General features: G+C 20.6%; 2 protein-coding genes across 2 annotated transcripts; both read left to right on the forward strand.

Annotated features, from left to right (window-relative positions):
• The first annotated feature begins 956 nt into the window (after positions 1-956).
• Positions 957-5,362, forward strand: LOC129613935 (putative uncharacterized protein DDB_G0282133). The gene is made up of 3 exons (XM_055528280.1): positions 957-1,110; positions 2,920-3,243; positions 3,348-5,362. The coding sequence occupies exons 2-3, from the start codon at positions 2,970-2,972 to the stop codon at positions 4,544-4,546; spliced, it is 1,473 nt and encodes a 490-aa protein (XP_055384255.1). The 5' UTR covers positions 957-1,110; positions 2,920-2,969; the 3' UTR covers positions 4,547-5,362.
• Positions 5,363-5,770: 408 nt separating this feature from the next.
• On the forward strand, positions 5,771-19,767 carry LOC129613949 (zinc finger protein 665-like). The gene is made up of 2 exons (XM_055528299.1): positions 5,771-7,490; positions 18,725-19,767. Exons 1-2 carry the CDS (start codon positions 5,802-5,804, stop codon positions 19,679-19,681), a joined length of 2,646 nt encoding a protein of 881 aa, XP_055384274.1. The 5' UTR covers positions 5,771-5,801; the 3' UTR covers positions 19,682-19,767.
• The last annotated feature ends 4,120 nt before the right edge of the window (positions 19,768-23,887 follow it).

Genomic DNA, 23,887 nt, shown 5'->3' on the forward strand with positions numbered 1-23,887 from the left:
GTAAGTGAATGTGAAAATTGATACATAATTATTTTAAAATTACAAATACGTTACATGCATACATACGTATGTATGTTAGTTAGTTGAAATTTAGTTAATTTTTGTAAACGAAAATCTATGAATATTTACATACATAGTATATGGATTGCATCTTAATAAAGTAAACATAAAATAGTATGTACACATTTACATACCTATTTTTGAATTTTTTATATACTTAAATATGTACATTTACATTCAAGTTTGCATTTTTAGGTCTATATTTCTGTAAAAATTATTGTTAATGGAGCAACAACCGAAAAAGTAAGGTTATATTCTTTAAAGTATTTCATATATAAATAAATACATGTACATATGAATGTAATTCATATTTCAATCGGGCTAATTTTTAAAATTCAAATTTTTGAGTATGTATATTTTCCTATAAAATTTAACTGTTGTGCAAAATTATTCTTAGAAATTTAATTTAAAATTGGAAGTAATCCCTGTATTTTTACAATATTACGGAATCTAAATGAAAATTCAAATTGATTTTCATGCGAAAGTATTTTTTTTTTCGTTTCTTTTTATTTTGTTTCCTTTCATTTTTTCTTATCAACTTCATTTTTAAAAGATGACATTTTGAATTTATTTCCCTATAAACAAATTTTCAAATATGAAATAACCCAACAAACCAAATGACATAAAGTCAAAAAATGAAAAACAACAAAAAAACATTATTCCAATAATATAAAGTAAAATACAAATAACTATTGCTCTCTTTTTTACAGCTTTATAGTTTTATTGTTTTCTCTTTTCAACATACATAAATATTATGTTTTTATTCCAATATTTCCAAGTTTCTTTATTGAAAAATTTGTTCTTGTTTTTTTTTTTTTTGTTATTATTAATTTTTGCCTATTCTTTTTTTCGCTGTCAGATTTTTATTCGCTGTATTTCAATTAAGATTTTCCCTGTTTGCAAATTTATCGTCTACAATTTCTTTTGTATATTATTTTTATAAATAAATGAATTGTGTTTAATTAAAATTAAAATAATAAGTTATAAATTATGTAATTTACTATTTTTGAGATTAAAGAAATAAAAATCGAAGAATTATTAAATATTTAGGTAAGTGTTATTCAAAAAAAAAAAAAATATATTCTTTATTTTGAGGTTAAAATTATTACTTTTTTTGCTTTTCACAAAATGTCTGCCGATAGAAAATTTTTTCCAATAAAAAAAAAAAAAGAAAATAAAAAATCGATTCGTTGCTTTAGCAAACATAATAATTTTTTTTATTAAATGTAATTATGATTTTATTGTTCTTATTTTTAAGAAATATTTTTAATTTAAGAGAAAATTAAAGAAATAGTTAAAATTCAGTAAAGCCAACATAATTTTATTAGCTTACCAAAAAAAAAAACTTACAAATTATTTTTGGAGGGAGAATATTGTTATTTTTGTGTCGTTTTATTTTTTTTACCAAATTTTTTGATAAGATTTTTTGTTAATTGGGTAGATCTACCTATAATTATTTGCATATTTTTACACTTATTATTTTGTATATTTTAATTTAAGCTTCATGTAATCTCCTGGTGGTTTAATTTTCATATATGAGTTTAAATTTAAAGTTTGATAATGCCGGGTAAAGAAAATAATGTTTTTTTTAACATTGTTTATATTCATAGAATTCATAGCTGACTATGTAGGTATATTCGCACTTAAAAAAATTTTAATTGGTGACACATATACTTTAATATACTTACATAAATTATTTGCGTATACTTTGTAGGTAGTGTTGCTTATTAGTTATTATTTTTGTATATGGGTGTCCTTTAGTTCCTTAAAAATTTAATAAACTTCATTGTATACCTACTTACCATACACAAAATTTTTTTTTGAAATATAAAAGAGTTTTTATTTAAAACAATTATTTTTTTGATTCTGGGAAATTGTAACAATTAAAAACCTCAATTATGGTGGGTAATTGTTTTGGAGAGAGTAATTTTTTTTTATTAAGCATCCTATAAATTATATTGAAACCTACTTCTGATATATACTAAACTGAATTTAAAAAACAAATTTTTAAAATCAAATTCTTTAATATAAAGCGAAAATAAAATCGCAAATAATCTTAAAGAGTAGAGTTCTTATAGCGTAAATAACGCGAAATAATGATAACGACTTATTTTTGATTTAGAATTTCTAAAAATAATACAAAAATAAATTTTATCTTAAAATAAAATTACAAAAAACAAAATCAGTTTTAAGAGAAACTTGTGTTGTCGTATGCCTATGTCGGACTTAGTTTAAGTATGTATAATGTTTCAGTGGAAGATGTGAAATTAAGAAACAATTCAAGGACACTTTAAATTGATATTGCACGTATATAAAATAGCTTGAAAAAATTATCACTATTAGTATAGTATGAAAACGGCAAAAAAAAAATTAAATAAGAAAAATTTACGTGAAATATAAAGAATTTTATTCTTTAATTGAAGTTTTTGTGTGAAACAAAATGAAATAAATTTAAATAAAATATATAAAAATTGATGATTTTGTTCGCAACATAATTAGATCTTTAGAAAGAGGAAAAAAACAAAGAAAATAAAGTATGATATGAAATGAAACATTTATGACTGTTAATGTTACAAAATTAGGCGCAACACTTTTTGTGAAAAACTAGAAACATAAATTCAAATGCATTTTAAGAACAAAGGACACTCATATAATTAAATTGAAGCCTGCCTAGATATTTTAATTGTGCATATTTCAAAAATTACGATATGTTTTCAATTTACCTAAATTTTTTTTAATCGGCAGACTAGTTCAACTAATTAAAATACGAGAAGTTTTGCGATTTCTAAATTAAATTGATTTAAAGTGTCTTTATGTTTGTTTACTTTATTGGTTATTTTTTTTTTTTTTTAAATTTAGACAAAAAATATTGTGTCCGTCTTTAACATTGTCTACATCTTATAAGAATAATGCCGAAGGAAAAAATTTTAAATGGTGATATTCCAATAAATGGCAAAAGAAAAACTAATCACTTTCATTCATTTCCGTCAATAACAGCTGCTAATCATAAAAATGAAACAGTTTTCTTGAGCGGGCAAATTTTATATTTTGAAATAAACAAGAAATTCAAGTTTGTTTGCAACGTATGTAAAACAAGAACATTTCAAAGATTAAAAGAATTTTTTAAACATTTTAAGAAATGTTACGCTAAAGAAAATACACATAAGACGAAAATTTTAAATGGTAAGTTTTTGTAATAATTTGAAGAAATTGTTACAAAATATTTGCACAGAAACATGTTATTTTTATATTTGAAAATATATGTATAAAAAAATTTTATTTAATAGAATCGAATTCATTTGTGACCGCGCCCAGAATAATAGAAAATACAAATATAATAGAGAATATAATTCGTCAAAATGCTTCAGAAAATATTACTGATGAAACTGAACAAATTTATATAGTAAATTTTCCACAATTTCCAAATGATTTAATAAATGGAATTCATATAAATTCTGAAAATATTGATGAAAGATTATCAAGTAATTGTCAACTTGAAGAAGGATGTGATGATGTGCAAGAAATAGGTGAAATTGATTCAAATTATTGTGTTGAATCCAACGATTCGTCAGGCGATATCGTTTTTTATAATGAATTATCATCAGAAAATTATAATACTTCTAGTCAAAATTTGGAAAAAGATTATATCACTGATAATGAAATAAATATAGAAAATGAAAATGATCCATTTAGTATAATAAGGCAAAAAAAAAATTCAAACGAATCAAATGTTGATGGTGTGAATAGCCTTACTGATTGCGATATCAGTATAGTAAATAATAATAATTGTGGAAATGAAATTAAAAGTCATTTATATTTGAATTTTAATAATATAACAGAAACAAAATTAGATAATTTTGAATTATTTGAAGCTATTGAAGAAAAATGGAGAGTTGAACTCAATAATGATAATAATGAAAATTTAAGTATAGAAAATTCTAATGAAACATTTAATATTAGTACAAATAATAATTTAAAAGATAATTTAATTGCAAATCATAGTACATTATTAAGTAATATTATTGAAGATAATGATTTTGATAGTAATGATACATTAAATAGCGTAGAACCAAATATTATTGATAATTGTGAAATTATTGTCCATCAGGAAGATTCTGAATTTGATGATTTACCTAATTTTAATATAATTTGTGAAAAATGTAAAGGTCAATTTAATTCAATTGAAGAATTACAAAAACATCGTAAAATTTTAAATCCATCAAATCCAAATATATATGAATGTGATTTACATTTTGTCACTAAAAAAAACAGCACTTTGATTGATTCAACAAATAAAATCGATAGAATATCACATCAGTGCGTATATTGTAATAAAAATTATTTAAAAAAGGATCATTTAATTGAACATGAACGTAGTATGCATTTAAAAGACGCACCATATGAATGTGTTTATTGTAATAAAAAATTTGTAACAAGTGTAGCACGCGCCAGTCATGAAAAACGACATGTTTTAAGGAAAAATTAACGATTATTTATATTTAATATAATTTTTAAGCTATAATTATTAAGATAGCAATATAATTTATTTAATATTTGAAATTTCTTTTGTTTAGTAATAATTTTTTGTTTGAGTTGTTAAATAAATTTCGGCTAAATTTAAGTTAAAAAGGAAATTAATTTAAGCACAATTGAAATTATTTAGTGAATGTACTTATTAATATATTTTAGATATATCTGTCTTAGATATTATGTGCACACTTAGCCTAATTTGAAAAAAAAAAAAAAAAACAAAAAATAATAAAATTAGCATTTTTTTTTTAATTTTAGACAATTAATTTTTTTTTTGTTACGTTATTTATTTTTGCTAAGCAATGTAGGTCAAATTGATCAGTAAGCTTTAGGAAAAATTAAAATAATTAGGTAAGGTTCAAAAATTCTGATAAATTTTAAAATAAAGTTTTATGGTAAGTGAAAGTATTCGATGAATTTTTTTAAGTATTTAAAATTGTAAAACACATCCATTCGCTGTTAATTTTTTGAATGTATTTAAATTTCCTAATAGAATTAAGGTAATCTGTTTAAATATAAATAAATTTTCTTGCTCTCTAAAACTTGTTTATTTGGGGTTTTTTCAATTTTTACTGTAACAAATTCATTAATTTTTCAATAGCATTTTATTGGTAATACGGCTGGCTTCTTCAACGTAATTGTGTTTATAGGATAAGTTTAAAAAACTGTTTAACTATAAATATCTAGTTTAAAAAAATCAGGATACCGAATTTTCGCAATTTTTTTTCGACAAAAATTTGAATCAACACAACTTATATTAATAGTTTTGTAGTGGACTACGAGTACCTCTAATTTTGTAAATAATTTTAAGGGTAATAAGCTTAAGATCACTTGTATTTTTGCATACGAATAATTTTTAAAATTTTGGTTTTTTATTCAAATTTGTATTTAATTTAATGCTTTAAAAAATTTGACTAAATTCGGCAGAGATTTTCAATTGAAATTTTATTTATTTATTTTCTGTAATTATATTTGACTAATAAATATATTTAATAATCTAATATCAAAATTAAATTTACAGACATTTTTTTTTTTTTTTTTTTGTATAAAACTTAGACCCAAAGCTAATTTAGAATAACAATGAAAAAGATTTGGGAAGACGATTAAAAAATTTTTTCTCATTTTTCCAGATATTCATTTAGAGAATGCTAAAACTGAATTAGTAATTTTTTAAGCCTAAGCCAGAAATTTTGTTTTCATTTTGGATTATAATGGATAGTTTCTTTTATTCCTGCGGTCAAATATTTTATAAAATTGCAAATAATAATTTTCTTATTGTATGTAATACATGTAATACAGAAAATTTTGAAGATTTTAATAATTTTAAGCAACATTTTCAACAAAATCATTTATTAAAACATGATAGAAATGATATTGATTATAATAAAAATTGTAATGGTAAGTTAATTGAATTTAAAAAAATACAGGCAAATTGTAATATAAATTTGTGCAATTTATTATATTTAGATTTAAAATATTATACAACTACAAACGACACATGTAATAATGAAGGCTCATTCGAAACGAATAGTAATGAAGATTTTTCAAATATCCACTCTACTGATTTAAATATTTATAAGAATGATATAATTGAACTAAATGATGATTCCGATGATAATATGAAGAAGGAAAATATTGTTCACAATGAAAACGCAGCTGTTATGGTTATTGCAGAAGAAATATCTAAAAATAATTTGACAAATATAATCACATCGAATAATTTAAATAGTTTTGAAGAAAATATTAAAAATGGGAGTTCTAACAATTTTATCTTACCGAATGGATTCACATCTACTTCAACAAAATATATTGAAATAAATGATTCTGAAGATTCAGAAGTGGATGAAGAACAAACTGAGCATGATGTTAAAACTGTTATTGATATGAATGATGATAATAATTATAATGTTATTGAAGAACAACCAATATTTGATTGTGATGCAAATATTTCAATTAATAATAATATCAAAATTCAGACATCAATAGCAATTGAAACACCAATAAATGATATTTTATCATCATCCATATTAACTAAAAATTCAGTTCAATGTAATTTATGTGAAAAATATTTTAATAATGTTAAACAATTAAAATTACATCATCAAGATTTTCATACTATTATTAATTCAAAATTTTATCGTTGTAATAAATGTGATTTAAGTTTTTCAAAAGAGAAATCATTAATAAATCATAAGAAAATTGCTCATAATATTGATATTTTAAAAATTTATTCCACCAATACTAATAAAAGAAACAATGATAATGATAATGAAAGAAAAATATTAAAAAGAAATTTACAAAAAGATGAAGAAGAACAAAAACAAAATACAAAAACGTATTTAAAACAATTACAAAATTCAAAACAATCAACAAAAGAATGCAACGAAATCTATTCAAAATTAATTACTGAACAAATAACTCATATTAATCGTAAATATTGTAAATTATGTGGTAAAAGATTTAAACAAATTCGTCATTTAATTGCACATGAACAAAAGCATTCATTTAAAAAGAAATTAAATCCTTGTTCATATTGTGATAAAAGTTTTGTTAAAAAAGGTTCTTTAATTGATCATGAACGTACTGTACATACAAAAGAGACACCATATAAATGTGAATATTGTTCAAAATGTTTTACAACATCATTAAAACGTGATAATCATAAAAATATTCATACTGGTGATAAACCATATAAATGCAGTGAATGTAATGAAGGATTTATGACATCAACAAGAAAATATCGTCATATGATGACAAAACATTTAAATTCTGATGATGGTGGTAGATATAAATGTAGATTTTGTACAAAAAATTTTTTTACATCTAATGAAAAATTATCTCATGAAAATGAAATTCATTCGAATTTATTATATAATATTAAAAAAAATTCAATTATAAAATAAATTATTTATTAAAATAAAAAAAAAAAAACAAATTAGTAAAACTTGCTAATAATGATAAAACATGGTTAATTATAATGATAATTCTAGTCTAATCCAAAGAATAATTAATTATTATATTTTTTTTTTTAAATAAATAAATAAAATTATTATTTGTTTGTCAATTATTATTGTGCTTTTTATAGACTTAAAAAAATTAAACATTTATATTAGTTTATATTCAAAAAAAAACATATTTAAATGCAATTAAAATTTAAATATAAAAAATAAAATTAAAATAGTATAAATTTAAAATTCAAATTGTAATAATGCAAAAAAAAAATTAAATTATTAAGTCAATTAATTTGTGATTTTTAAGAATATTCATATTTGACGAAAAATAAAAGTTAATTAGATAAAAAGTTAAAATAAGTGTTATATTACTTTTTTTTTAGATTTAAAATATAGGGGATAAGTAAGCATAATTAGGTATAATAAAATAAATTTTTTAATTAGAATTACATATATGAACTAACAGAACAATATAGTCAATTGAAATTTAATAGTTAAGTGATGACTAATTATAACCGTGACCATAAATTTAAGTTTTTAAAATGTTCGAACTTCAACTCTTAGAATGGAAAAATGTAAGTTCATATATATCTTACTTAAATATTATTATTGAAATCCAACAAAGTATTGACTGTAATCATGGTTTGGGTAAGCTAATGGAATACAATAAAGTATGGCTTACATAATCACCCTTATTCTGTAAGTCGTGTCGCTTGGCGTGATGGTGGGCTCGGTGTATTTTCATAATAAAATCAATTTAAAAATTTAAAAATTCTATACTGAAAACCAAATTTATTTAATGACTGTAACAATAATTGAATTGATTATGAGTTTAACTATAGTATGGCTGGTCAAATTCTTGAATATTGTAGAGATTCTTTAAGCTATTTCAATTAATTTTTTCGGCTTCCCTTCTATAATTCTTAACGTTAGAGTATTCAATATTTTTGTTTCAAATAAATTCTTGTTTCATTTGTACCAAGATTATTTTCTTCGTATTCTTAATATTTAAATTCTCAAACTTTTAAATTAAACTATTACAATAAACTATTATGTATACCTATAAACACATTATAATGTTATATACTAACTAATATAAATATTGTAGTTCTAAAATGATGTCAATTGAATAGTAATTTCTAGATGACCTTGCATTAGTTTTGCGTTGTTTTACATATTTAACAGCATTTTTTATATAAGTACATTTTATTGCAGTAAATTTTATTAATTTTTTTCTTTTTTAATATTTAATGTAAGCCGCAATATGATTATACATAATAAGGTTTTTATCATTAAATTTAATAGATGTGTAAAATCAACAAACGTCACGCATTCTATTCAATCTTTATTTTTTTTTATTATTTATTTTATTATTTGAAATTATCATTTTTTTTTTATGTTTCTTTTGAATTCAATTTGGATTACTTGTAAGTTTTTAGTACATTGTAAGTATTTAGTCAGGTAATACTTATATAATGCTATTAAAAGATTATTTTCGGTAAAAAAATTTGTATAAGAAAAAATTTTAATATTGAAAATCATATTGAAATTGTTTTTTTTTTTCCAATTGAATTATTTTGATATATATAATCATTTCTCAAGAGCCAATGTACTAGTACTGTATTACTGCAAGTTGTATAACAACTATATTGCTAAGCTTATTTAGTATTAACGTGAATTCATTTAATTATGAAAATAAAATTTAATGTTGAATAAAATTAAATAATATTTTTCTTAAATATACTTATATATATATCTACGTACTATATTTCCTTGAAATATATTGTAACAAATTAATATAAATTCGATAAAATTTATATTTGTTTTACAATTACAAATTATTAGTAAGCATATGTATTATACAATTTTAATTAAGTATAAGGAGATTTAGTTATATAAAATATGGTGAATTTCTCTTTATTGAATTATAATTATTAAACACTTTAATTTATTTATTAATTAATAAATATTTTTAAAGTTCGTGATTATTGTTCTTGAAGTATTAATTATTATTTAATTGAAAAAAATCCTTTGGGTTTGAGTTTTTATGTGAAATTTATTAAGTTTAGATCAAAAATTTATAAAATTATTTTAATATTCCTCATTTTTAAAGTAATATAAAAATTGCTAAAGTAGTTCTGTGTCTTATTTTAAATTTTATTATTATAAATTTAGTGAGAAAAATCCTATATATAGTTCTATTTTTAGTATTTTAATAATCTTCATCTGAAATTACTTATATATTTAAAAATTTTTAATTTTCTGTCATATAGAACCTTTTGCGTTATACTTTTTGTGCAGCTCAATAGCTCAATATGTTTTATATTTTTATATTATGTTTCATAGAATAAGCTCTTGATATACATATATTAGAATCATATTCTCTCTCAATTTGAGATTACATTTAAGAAAATATAAAATCAAATATGAAACTTTCAAGGCATTAAACATTTTGAAACACTACACTACCTGTAAGTCAAGTTAACTCTCTTTTTGTTACTTCATGCAATTAAATATTGCATATTTTTAGGTTATCAAACATTTTTTCAACTCAACATTTATGGAAATTAAGTAAATATTAATTGGTTTAAATTGTATTAGTAGACTACTTTCAAGATATAATGTGAAAAGTATCATAATTTAATAATATGTAAGACAAAAATTAAAAAAAAAAAAATTAGGCATATTAGGCATAATAACTACTTACTTGCCAATTTGTTTTTATTTCTGAATGACACAATTTTAAAAATTTATGTAACATTAACGCTGGTTGAAGGTAATAATATTCATTCCTCTCTATTCAAATTTTTCACCTCATAAAATATAATTTATTACCAAAACAATTTAAATGTATAGTAATTATGGTTTTTTTTTTCTTGTTTAATATTTCTTAGTAGAAAACAAAAGAGTGTCTCCACAAAATTTCACTTAGGAATTCAAAACATTTCTGTGTCAACATTTTTATTTTTTAAATTTTTTTTTAGGATTAATATCACATTTTTATAAACATGACATATAATAATTCATACTGTTATGTATGAATCTAAATTTGTCATTATACACGAATGAATAAGTATGTATATTACATTATGGTAGGAATGCTTCTGTTTTTTATTTAATTAAATTGAAATTCCTAAATATTTAAGTAAGAAAAATGAAGAGCAAAAAAGGCAAATATGTGTGTAATAAAAAATTGGTGTAATGTTTGCCATATTAATGTTAATTTTTATGGTTAACACTTTACAGTTTTTTGGCATTGTGATTTTTTCTTTTGCTTATGATGCCTACCATTTTTTGGATTTTTATTATCTTTACTTTCACTAAATAATTATTATTCGGCAAATAATAAAATAAGTAGAAATAAAATTAAGAAACAAAAATAATTTTTTTCTACGGTTCTCTTTAATGAAATTAATAAAATTAACTGAAATTTTTTAAGAAAAATAAAAACTTAAAATAAAATTTAAAATAAAAGAAACCAGAAAAACAAAAAAAAAAATAAAGCAAAAAACATAACGCCACCACAGTCCACCGACACCATTAAAGCACTACACAACTGTTGTTGCTACCATCACACATATTGCTTGCCATCACAATTACCATTATCGTAATAATTTATTTGTTTTTTTTTTATTATTACATTTTTTTTTATTTTTATGATCAAAATTATTATAAAGATAAATTATATAGCAAAAAACTTAAAAATAAAATGAAAAAAAATTTTTACGTTGAAATGAAAAGTTCACAAAAATTATTTACGTGTTGTGTTGTCTTCTTGTTGCCGAAAACCAATGACTCAGTTAATCGTTAAAAATTTTGATCGGAACGAAGGAAAAGAAGAAATAAAAAAAATGGCGAAAGTAAACAAGATAAAAAAAAAACCCGGACGATTGATTTGATCAACCTGACGCGAATTTATTTATTTATTTTTTTCCCCCATCTTTTGTCGACATTTCAAGTACGTAGGGAAGCGTTCACATCATGTCATATACCTTAATGAAAAAAATTTGAAACATTCAAGAAATTGCCAATTTAACACTTTCAAATAATTTTTTTTTTTGTACACATACATAATTACGATTTTGTTTTATTTACTTAATGTGGTATAATTGGATTATTGTTTGCCATTTACGGGATTTTAATTATGGCCAGATTCAAATTTCGATTTCAATATTAATGTTTCAATTATAAAAGTTTACGTTTTGAATCTTTTAATTTCTAATGAAAATCAATTTTTTTAATAAAATCTTGTAAATTTCTCTTGCCATTCGTAAAAGAATTTTGTATATAACTCAGATCGTATGTAATTGGGAGTTGAGATATTGAAAATCAAAAAAATAATTCCGTTGTAAAAATTTCTTTTCCTTCAATATATTAATTTTAATTTAATTTACGATTTAATTTTTAATTTCACATAAACTCATGAAATTTCTTATTTGAAATTTTTGGGAGAACATTAAAATCTATTAAATTTACATTAACAAAATACATACTTGTGAGTTTACATTCCGTTATTAACTTAATTGTTGTATTGTTAAGAACGTGAACTTTATTATCAAAATGTCATGAATATGTCATCTAACTTCCAGATTTCAAAATTATTATTGTTTTCTCTTTCCGTGCTTCTCTTCTTTATTTTTCGTTCTTTTTTCTTTTTTTACTTTATTTATTTTTAATGTACATTCATACAAGTAATTGTTTGGTCTATCGTAATTTTTCTAAACAGACAATTTAAGATATTAAAACTATAAATTTTTTTTATTTTGATAAAAATCTTATACAGACGTCAATGCTGCTATTGTGTGTTATGAATTTTAAAATACAAAAGATTTTTGTATTAAAATTTTTTGTAATTTGTAAAATTCACGTTAAATTTTCAATTGTTACTGAGAAAGATCAACGTAACAATTGGTTTTTTTTTGTTTGAAAATTTTATTTTATTACCATGACATCATTACAGCTTTTAAATATAAAATTACTCTATGAGCTTCTTGAAATTATAACATTTTTAATTATTATTTTATTTTTAAAAACAAAAAATTTCGAAAATATTTACATTTAAGTAAATTTTGAAATTTTCCTTACAAAATTTTATTCTCTTTTGCCCAAGAGTATTTTTGATGTAAAATGGAAAAAAAATTATTTAACCCATTAAGGTCATAGAATTGAGTTTATTAAAAGAGTACTATGAAAAATTTTGAAATCGATGGTTTTCCCTATAATGTATATGCTTAATTTTGTATTACTATTGACTCATTGAAACTATTCATGTCAATTGTTGCTTATTAGGGTTATAAATTGCGAAAGAACCTCTCAATTTATTCTGATTTTAATAGACAATTTTTTTATTTTATATTATTGAATCTATATCTACAAGATATGTACATATCTTGTAGTTACTTATTAATTTTATTATAAAATCTCATTTTTCTCAATTATATATTGTTCTAATTTTTCTTTCATTATACTTTATTATTTATTAATAATAATTTATTATCATTATAGTATGTATCAAACAATGTTTGATTTATTCACTTTTTATACATACATATGATTCATACAGAATAAATATGTTATGTATGAATGTCTTTCATACATATTGTTTGAGATGAGGTAGAATAATTTATTTGTTGCATATGAGGTTGTATCATGAATTAAACAATTTTTTTTATTATAGTACTTTGTAAATGTGTATGTAGGTACTATTCTATTATTCATAATTTTTTTTCTTATTATTATATTACATTTTCATAATTTTTGTTATTGTAATTTTTTTTTTTATTATTATTGATCAAAATATTATTTACATTTTTTTTTTGTTGAAAAATATGTTAGAAGAGAACAAAAAAAAAAAAAGATGACAATTTTTGTCGACCTAATTGCATACAATAAGAAAAGTGTTGTGATAGCATCAAATTTTGTATTTCGAGATTTTGAAAGCTAGATACACTTGACCATGTTAGATAAATAAGTACAGAAAAAAATTAATTTTTAGTAAAATTTCGATGTTTCACTCGGGTCTGCCTTCGTTGTATTTGAAAAAGAGTTTTTGAAAATTAATTTGCACTGAAGAACTTTTTTGGGTATGTCATGTTTCTGCAACTGCATTTTCACTAGGACATGAACTTAATCGAACAACTTTTTTGGGAAATGAGAATTGTTTGAGAAATATTTGGTTCCGGAAAATGAAAGTGTGACAAGAGCTAAATTTACAATTTTACAGATATAATAATTAGAAGCTTTCTTGGTCTCGAAATTGCAGTAAAAAAATATTAATATACCATTTATCGCCTAAAAATCATAAATTGAAATGTGTATTAATACTATATTACGAAAATTTTTAATTGAATTTGAAATAATTTGCAATATTCACCTGAAATTTGTTATAGTAATTCATGCTCTTTTAAAACCCCTAACATAAACTAATAAAGACATCATTTAATAGAATTTAAAAATATCATTCAGAAAATACAGAATGCGATTGAGTATGTGATGACCATCACATCAGATTTTTGCTTGTTTTTTTATTAATTTATTTTTGTTTTGCATTTTTGTGTGCAATACAAACTACTATACACTGTGTTCTGTCACGTTGATTATAATTATTTTGTTTTAATATTTTTTTTTCTTCTTCTTTATTTATTTATTTATTCATTAACTTCATTTTAAGATTAGAAAAGAAATATTTTTACATAAATACTTTAACTATTTATGAACTTATTTTTTTTTTATTATTATTTCAAACATACCTATAATACATCATATGCTTGCATAGACACTACTGTGTAACAAAACAAACAAAATATCTGTGTAAATATGTAAGTGTACAATAGGAAATATTCTCATATCTCTATTCTCCAGTTTTGATGTAGTATTCTATTAGTATAAGATATTCTCGATGTGCACAGAACTGGATAAACGTAATAATAATATATTATGTATGAATGTATTCTTATATGTATGTATATATATTAAGAATTATAAAATATTTAACTATGTCAGATTGTATTGTGTTTGATTTATTGTGAAAGTGTAAATAATATAAGAAGAGCATTTTTTCATTTTTCCTATTTTTTTTTTTTGTTGTGTTCACTCAAGTATTTTTCTTCTAATATGTACGGTGCGGTACGGTGCGGTGCTATGCGGTGCGGTGTAGTACACGTTCATATTCATAAGTATAATAAAAAATTAAAGTGTATAAGTATATAAAAAGTGCCTATATATACCTACTTATATTTATTCATAATTTTCTATTTTTTTTTCATTCTTTTTATTATTAAAAAAGATTTTTCTTTTAAGTTTATAAATTTTTTTTTGTAGCCAGCTTGAATAAAAAAAAAAAAGGTTTTTGAATTATATTTTTTTTTATCGTTTTTTTTTTTTTTATTATTGCTTCTTATTATTGTTTTTTTTTTTTTATTTTTCACTTGACGAAATTCAACGAAATTCAGCATTTTCTGTTCTCAGTTATGATAAAACAGTCGCGTTGTGCTAAACATATAAACAACATCATACAAAACACAACAGATTATTTATTTATTTATTTATTTTTCTTTTTTTGTGTTTGTTTGTTTGATTATTATTTTGTTGCTTCTTATTATTTTGTTGTATTGAATTGATATGACAACAAAACAACAATAGCAATAACAACAACAAGTTTAATATATTGTAAATTTAAAACTTTTATACATAAAGCTTATAAAAATGTATAATAGATGTGTGGTGTGCAAGTAAATTGTATGATGATAAAACTAATAAACTATAATTTTTTATAGTACAGAAATTGATTCGGGAAATATTTTTTGAAAACATAAAAATAATAAGAATAAAAAGAAAATAATAATTTTTTTGAGAAATTTTATTTAATAAAAATTTTACTTAATAACAAATAAATATTAAATTTTATTGTATATGTATGGTGTAATTTTGTATTTAGGTCTAGATGAAATTTATAACATGGAATAATTTTATTCTTATTAGAAAGATTAGATAGTTTGGATATTACAGAAATATTTGTGTTCTTCAATTATATTAAAAATATTTTTAAAAACTTCCTTATATATACAAAGTGAAAATAATTGAAAATTTTGAAAAATGAAAGAATTGAAAAAATAGTGGGAAAAATAATTAAAATATTAGAATTGAAAAAATTGGAAAAAATTAAAAAAAAAAATTGATACACGTTTTTAGTTGCTATAATATTATTCTGTTATACATAGTATATATATTCTGTTATACACAGTATATAATCTGTTATACACGGTATTGTTTTGTTATACATATAATATAAATTTAAATATAATAAACAAAAACAACATACTTGTAATAAATTTATAAAATAATAATAAAAATAATAAAAAAATAACACTAAGCGGTCTTCTTCTTTTGAAAATTTTTGTTAGTATTATTCACAACGCGATATCATCACAATTACTTACTCTATATAATATTAACTAATATTATAATAATATAAACAGCTGGTTATCATCTTTTAAAACACTTTTATACCTAATAATTTAATGAAAACAAACGAGAAGAAAATTTATTTTTACTTAGTTGTTTTTTTGTTTCTCAACAATAATTTCATTTTGTTGGAAATATTAAAGCGCACAGTATTATTATTACACCACAATATACAAGATGACAGTTTAATTTAATAAAATTAAAAAAAAAAAAAAAAATACTTTGAATCCTAAAAAAAATTTATTTTTTATTTAATATTGTGAATATTTTGTTAAATTAAAATAATATAATAAAAAAAATAAATTATTTAAAAATTAAATTTAAAAAATAATTTACAAATTTTGTATAAGAGTTATTTTCTCTAAATATTCATATTTAATTTATTTATAAATAATTTTTTAACAATTTAATTTTAATTAATAATTTTTTTTATATTAAAATAATTGGTTATAATTATTATTATTTAATTGTTTTAGATGAATAATTCGAAAATTTTTATTTAATTTCGAATATTTAATTTCGAATAATAAATTTATTATTGATTATATCAAAAGGAATATAATTAAGTGATATATTGATAATTATCTCAAAATACATCCATACATATATACAAAACATGTATTTAACTATGAATGTCAATTAATTTTGATAAAATTTTGAGCAATTTAATTCGAAAAAAAAAACAATAACAAAAGAAAGTAATTTTGTAAATAACAAATAAATTAAGCTATTAAAATATTATTAAAAGTTCGATATTATACGGGATATCAATTTATATATACATACTCGTAGGTACATGTGTATATAAAGATAAACATTACTTACTTCTTTGTATGTGTGCAAGTTAAAAATAAGGGGATAAAAAATAAAAGCGCCATATAAAACGATAACAAAATTTTCTGGTTTTTTTTCATTTAATTAACAATTAAGCTTATTTAACAAAAATATCGAAAATATTAATATCAAATAAAATTGATTAAGATTTTCAAAGCAAAGAAAGAGCAAAAGAAAAAAAAAATTATATACACGAAAATTATTAATTAGCAAAGAAATAAATTTGGAAAAAAAATATTTTTTTTTTGACTTAAATCAAATAAAAAATTCATTGTTGATGGTCATCTCACCACGGAAAATATAAAAATAAATAAATTTTAAAAACAAAAAAAAAATTAATAAAAAAATATTATTTAAATATAAAAATTTAATATAAAAACAAAAAAAAAATAAGAATTTAATATAAATTTTATTTTTTTATATAAAAATTTTATTTTTATATACTAAATTTTAAAAATATAAATAAAACAAAAAATTAAGAAAAAAAAAAATGTCAACAAATTTAAAAATTCCCCATATAAAAAATTCAAATTTTTTTGTTGCTTGTGGTGAAATTTATTATTTCTCTGATGTTGCTGAATTCTTAATAACATGCAATATATGTAAAAATGAAAATTTTGAAAATTTTACAAAATTTTCAAATCATTTAATTATTTGTTTTAGTAAATTTAAATTAAATACAAATAATAATAAAATATTGGATAATGAAAAACAAAAGCAGAATCAAGATGAATATGAAGAAGGTATTTTAAAATGTTTATAAACATTTTAATATTATTATTTATACATTGTATACGAATTTAATACAGCTACAATTATTTTTTTTTTCCTCTCTTTTCTATACTGTCTCTCTTTCTCTTTTAAATTTAATTGTAGTTACAAAAATTCAATTAGAAACACAACAAATTACTTCAACATCAGGAAAAACAGATTTACAACAACAAAAAGAATTATTACAATATAATTCGAATATTTTAGAAGAAAATATATTAGGAAATAATATTACAACAAAAATTACTCAAACAAATCGATTAATATTGGAAAAATCATTACCGTCACCGTCATTGTCATCATCAACAACAACATCATCATCATCATCATCATTACTGTTATCATCATCAAATAATGAAAATATTAATAAAATAATTAAAGATCAAATTAAAATTGAAAGTATTAATTATAATAATATTAATAATAGTAATAATGATTTAAATAATTATGATAATGATATAAGTTTAAATAATAACAATAATAATAATAATAGTAATAATTGTGATAAAGTTCCTGAAGAATTATTAGAGCAAGTTCTTAGTTTAGAAGATGAAACAAGTCAAAAATCATATATATTATCAAATAATAATCAAATTCCAATTAATTTAAATAATAATAATAATAGTAAAAGAATTTTAATTGAAGAATCAATAATTTCTTCTTCTACTAATAATTGTATAAATAGTAATAGTAATAATAATATTATAGATAATGTGCCTCTAGTCAATAGTAACGAAAATTTTGCAATTATAAAAACAAATAATAATAATAATGATAATGATTTATCAATAAATAATAATTTATCTTTACAAAATATTTGTTCAGATTCATTTAAATTTAAAATATCACAACAAAATATAATTAATACAAATAATTCGAATAATTCAATTTTAAATAATAATACTAGTAAAATTGTTTTATCATCTTTAAGTAAATCAAAATTTGAAATAATTGATAATAATGAAATTAATTTAAGTATTAATAATAATAATAATGATTTAGCATTTAATATTTGTAATGATAAAAAAATTCAACAGTTGAATGAATCTGATGATCAAAAATTAAATAATAATCATATTGAAAAAAATAAAAAAGATTTTAATATTACTAGTACAACGACAACTACAACAACATCAACAACAATATTAACAAATGTTATTTCAACAATTTCTTCTAATATATCTAACACGATTTCTTCCTCCAACACTATAAATAATGAATTACCATATAAATGTGATAAATGTTATAATACATTTAAAAATGTTCATTGTTGGCTTAAACATTTACGTAAAATACATAATATTACAAAACCATATAACTGTGATAAATGTCCAAAATCTTTTACACAAATATCACGACTTAAAGTTCATCAACGTATACATACTGGTGAGAAACCATTTAAATGCTCATATTGTGAACGAAAATTTAATCAAATTAGCCATCGGCAACGTCATGAACGTACACATACTGGTGAAAAACCATATTTATGTAAAATATGTGGTAAATCATTTACACATCCAGAATCACTTAAAGCACATAATGTAACACATTCCAGTGAAAGAAATGATAAAAATAAAACAATAACAACAACAATACATACAAAAATTGATGAAACTACTGGACGCTTAATTTATAAATGTGATAAATGTAATGAAGTATTTTTTCAAATTAATTGTTTACAATTACATCATCAAAAAAATCATTTATTACGTAAATATACATGTAAAGAATGTGGTAAATCATTTAATCATTCATCAAATTTAACAGTACATCGAAGATTACATGATCCAGATTCTGGTAAACGTTTAAAATGTTCACTTTGTGATCGTTTATTTCGACAAGTTGGTCATTTAAAACGACACGAACAAACACATACTGGTATTAAACCACATAAATGTCATATATGTGAAAAAACATTTGTTGAAATGAAAGATTTACGAAATCATTTACAACGTCACTCAAATATGAAATTTGAATGTGAATATTGTTCAAAATGGTATAAACTTGAATATGATTTGAAACGTCATAAAAATAGATTACATATGAATTTTGAAACATTACAAGTTAAATGAAAAATTAAAAATTAATATGTATTTCATATTTTATACAAAAATTTTAATAAGATGTATAAAAATATTTTATATGTATAACAGCAAATGTACATGTTTTATTATAAAATTCAAGTTAAATTACTGTTATACACATGAAAATTGCTATTAAAGAGTATAAAAGCAATCAGTGGCAGTTCTTTTAAAATTCATTAAATGGCCAAATTTCGAGCATCTTCGTTGAGTTCGGCCCATGGAGATTCTAATTATGTATAACGCATTAAAAATTAATGAAGAATCTGAAAGTTATTGAATATTTAATGAAATAAGAATGTTATAAAATAAAAGGAGTTAAAACAATTTTTAACGAATATAAGAATGTTGCATCAACATGTTGCTAAATGAAAAGTATAATATTATACATTACAAAAATGTTAAATTTTAATTTTATTAAGAAATCTTTAGTAAGAAAAATGTCATGTTACAAATTATGACTTAAGAATAGTGTCAATTAGATAAAAAAAATAATTTTAATGTACTTATATAACTAAAATTTAAATTATTTCAGATTTAAATTGAGGAATCATTGTATAAAATTGTAAAACATAAATAGAAAAATGTAAATTTAGAAATGTTCCATATCCAAAAACGTTCTATTTAAATATTTAAAAGAAGAAATTAATAAAATAAATAAAATTAATAGAAAAATAAATGTAAACTTGTTTTTCATTTTAAAAGTCACTTTTATAAATAATTGTATATTAAATATTTAATTTAATTTATAATTACATAAATAATTTAATTGATGGTTTTTTTTTTCGATTCATTTCGCATTACATTGGGAATTACCAAAACCCTATAATTAAAATATTATAATAATTTCCAGTTGCTCTTTCAATATTAGGACATACGTAATAATATGGAAAAAAAAATATTTATAGAACAATTGAAAATTGAAAAATGTGAAAAATGTAATTGAAAATTTTAAGATCAAATACTAAATTACATTTACAGTTTTAATGGAATTGAAATGCTTGAAATTCAACTTTGATATTATAGCATTCATATGAACTGTTATACATACTTTTCTATATACTAGATTTATTTGAAAGCAGAACAGAAATGCACAAGATATAAAATGAGAATATTTTTTAATTTATTTATTTAATATAATGCTTTAAATATTTAGAGCGAAAATTTATTATTTCTAATAATAGCTATTGGCTTTTTAAATTTTATCAAGTATTAAAATTTTGTGATTAATATTTTTTTTTTATTATTATATTTTCAATTTAAAATTTATTACTCATATGCAAATTCATAATATTTATATATTAATACCATTGAAATGATAACATTTTTATATTTATTTATTAAGATTTTTCTTTTATATATGTACATACATATATTCATATTATGCATTCAAATAATTGTAATTAGTGGTTTTTTTTATTTTATATTTTAATTGTTATATACATATATATACTTGTATATATATTTAATGAAGAAAATGTTATAAATTATATGATCTAATTTTATACTTTATGATGGTAGTATGTAAAAATCAATGAATTCGATTATCTTTTATAAAATTGTTCTTCAAGAATTCTATATATAAATCTATGTACAATTTTTATTTTTTTTTCTGGTCAAGGTTGAGTACATACTATAAAATGAATATAAGTATGTATAGTAAGAAATTGAGAAGTGATAAATTGTTTAAAGATTTGTATATATAATTATACAATATGTTATAAAAGAAACTTATATAACGATAATTGTTATTGAAAGACCATCATGCAATTGGTTACGATTAAAACTATTAAAATCATTCAATATCAAACTTATATTCATTGAATTTATTTGTAGAACACATCAAATAATTTATTGGCATATTATAGTTTGATACAATTATTTAAGAAGGAAATAATATATTTCATTTTAAAATATTCTAAAGCAAAAAAGAAATCAATTTCAGAAAAATCATTAAAAAACTACTTACACTTAAATTCAATTTACTCAATGTTAACATTGAACAAATTTAAAAATCTGAAAAATTGAATTATTTGAGTTAATTCAGTTTGGTTTTGCCGGTGCTATAACATATTGAGATTTTAAAAAGTTGCTCTATCGGAGAAATTTTGCTTAGTTGCGTTTTGTTATTATGTTATTAAATAGCAGTTACCAATGATTAATGAATAACAAATCAAACACGTTCGATCATCGACAATATGTATGAAGGTGCATAAATATAGTAATAAACTTAAAAATTTAAACCCTAATATTTTTTTAATAGATACAACAGTATAAAGAAAACATATTTTCTATATGTTACTCAAATAGTTAAATATTTTATTGTAGATAGAGAAAAAATGAATCATTTATCATTGGTCATTGGCCAGAAATTGTCAAATAAATAAAAAAATATTCATAATATTTTTTTGGTTATTTTTTTCGTATTTTTTTTTTTTCTGTATTCATCTAAAAAATAAAAAAGTTCAAAGAATTTTTTTCTTTAAATTTTTTAATGTCCAATTAATAAAAATTATTATTATATTTTGTTAAAAGAATGAAAAATAAAATCGTTCTGAACATAGTCGTATAACAGTTTTTTTTTTTGGTAATAAAATTGTAATTTAAGTGCCAATTTTATAAATATACTCTAATGTCTATTTAATAATATTTAATAAACGCAATTTTTTAATTAATAATTAAAAACAAAAACTAAAAATATGAATTTTTCAATTGTGAATAGAATTCACATGTGTTTTATGAAATTGTTGTTATTTGCCTTAAATTTGTATGTATGTACCATAAGCCTACACGTTTCTTTTAAATATATAGTCCAACAATTTATTTTTATTTTGAAAAAGCCTAAAAAAAGAATTAAAATAAACTTCTCAAATATAATTTACTCTCATATACGTATACAAATAAAATATGTGTAATATGCGTGTGTAAATACTTAAAGAGTTAAAAAAATAAAATAAAAACATATATAAATTAATTTTTATAATTCATTCATTTAATTAATTGGATGCTAGGGAGCAAGATATAAAGAAAGAAAAATAATTTCAGGCACACCATGTTCAAAATTTAAGACAAACATTTAAAAAAGAATAAACAAAAATTGTATTTTTATCTTCTTCTTTTTTTCTCTTTAATTATTGTTAACTATGCAATTAAAATCAATGATATTTAATATGTGTATATATAAGATAAACAGGGGTGTCGGAATCATACATACATGCATTATGTTTATATATGGTTTATCATATGAGGTTATGTCAATAATTAAAGTATTTATTAAAATTTTTTCATGTAGTTTGAGTATAAACATAAATTGTATATTTTATAAAATTGTATAAAGTATAATTTGTATGTGATTATATTAATATCATACATGTAGTAGTATTATACACCAAGTCGTATTATATAAGTATGAAGCAGTATCATACATTCTGTATTACATACAAAAAAAAAAAGTAATTTTGTTAAAAATCTGCAAGCACTCGGATAATTTTAAGGTGATAAAAAAAATATTTTTTACAAATTTTTTAAAAATTTTTTATGCTGCTATAAATTTTTTGCTGGTTACATTTTCGTGTTGCTGTTTTTTGACAAATCACCCGTGAAATATTATTGAGTACAGTAAATCTCTTGCTTACATTTACCGTCTGGGGGCAATTGAAGCTAAAAGAAAACAATTTTTAACCCTTAATTTGTTATGTTCTAATGGAAAACAAATGGAAATGATTGATTCAAACGATTTAAATGATGGACTGCCATTTTCTTGCATTTTCTTTCAGATTGAAAAGTTCTGCCTTATAAGTATAGAAATTCTTTCAATTTTAATTAAAATTTCCAAGTATGTTAATAGACTTTCGATAAAAAAAATACGTAAGTGTACATGAAGATCTAAGGTGAATTTTTAAATTTTTATCATTCAAGTTAAAGATACTTTTTGCATGTTCTACATTTTATTACAGCTAGTCCCATTAACTAATTAAATATACAATATAATAGTAAAATTGTCTGGTAAATATCTGATTAAATTAAATTTATTTCTATTTAAATTGTTAAGAAAATAAAATCATATATAAAGTAAAAGGGAGTCAATTTAACACTAAATGAAATTTTATATATTATATATTATACATATATGTATAATTTATTTACGAGTACTTATATATATATATGAAATTGAATCGAGTTAAACAAATTCATAAA

The sequence above is a fragment of the Condylostylus longicornis genome, unplaced genomic scaffold (genome assembly GCF_029603195.1).
Source record: "Condylostylus longicornis isolate FDR11 unplaced genomic scaffold, ASM2960319v2 ptg000098l, whole genome shotgun sequence".
NCBI classification, from domain to species: Eukaryota; Metazoa; Arthropoda; class Insecta; order Diptera; family Dolichopodidae; genus Condylostylus; species Condylostylus longicornis.

Bases quoted from the DNA above. Each gene is read 5' to 3' on its own strand.
- LOC129613949 (XM_055528299.1), top strand. From the start codon at position 5,802: ATGGATAGTTTCTTTTATTCCTGCGGTCAAATATTTTATAAAATTGCA. The intron at 7,491-18,724 runs TAAATTATTTAT...ATTACTAGTACA, and splicing joins AAAAAAATTCAATTATAAAA to ACGACAACTACAACAACATC.
- LOC129613935 (XM_055528280.1), top strand. From the start codon at position 2,970: ATGCCGAAGGAAAAAATTTTAAATGGTGATATTCCAATAAATGGCAAA. The intron at 3,244-3,347 runs GTAAGTTTTTGT...TTTATTTAATAG, and splicing joins TAAGACGAAAATTTTAAATG to AATCGAATTCATTTGTGACC.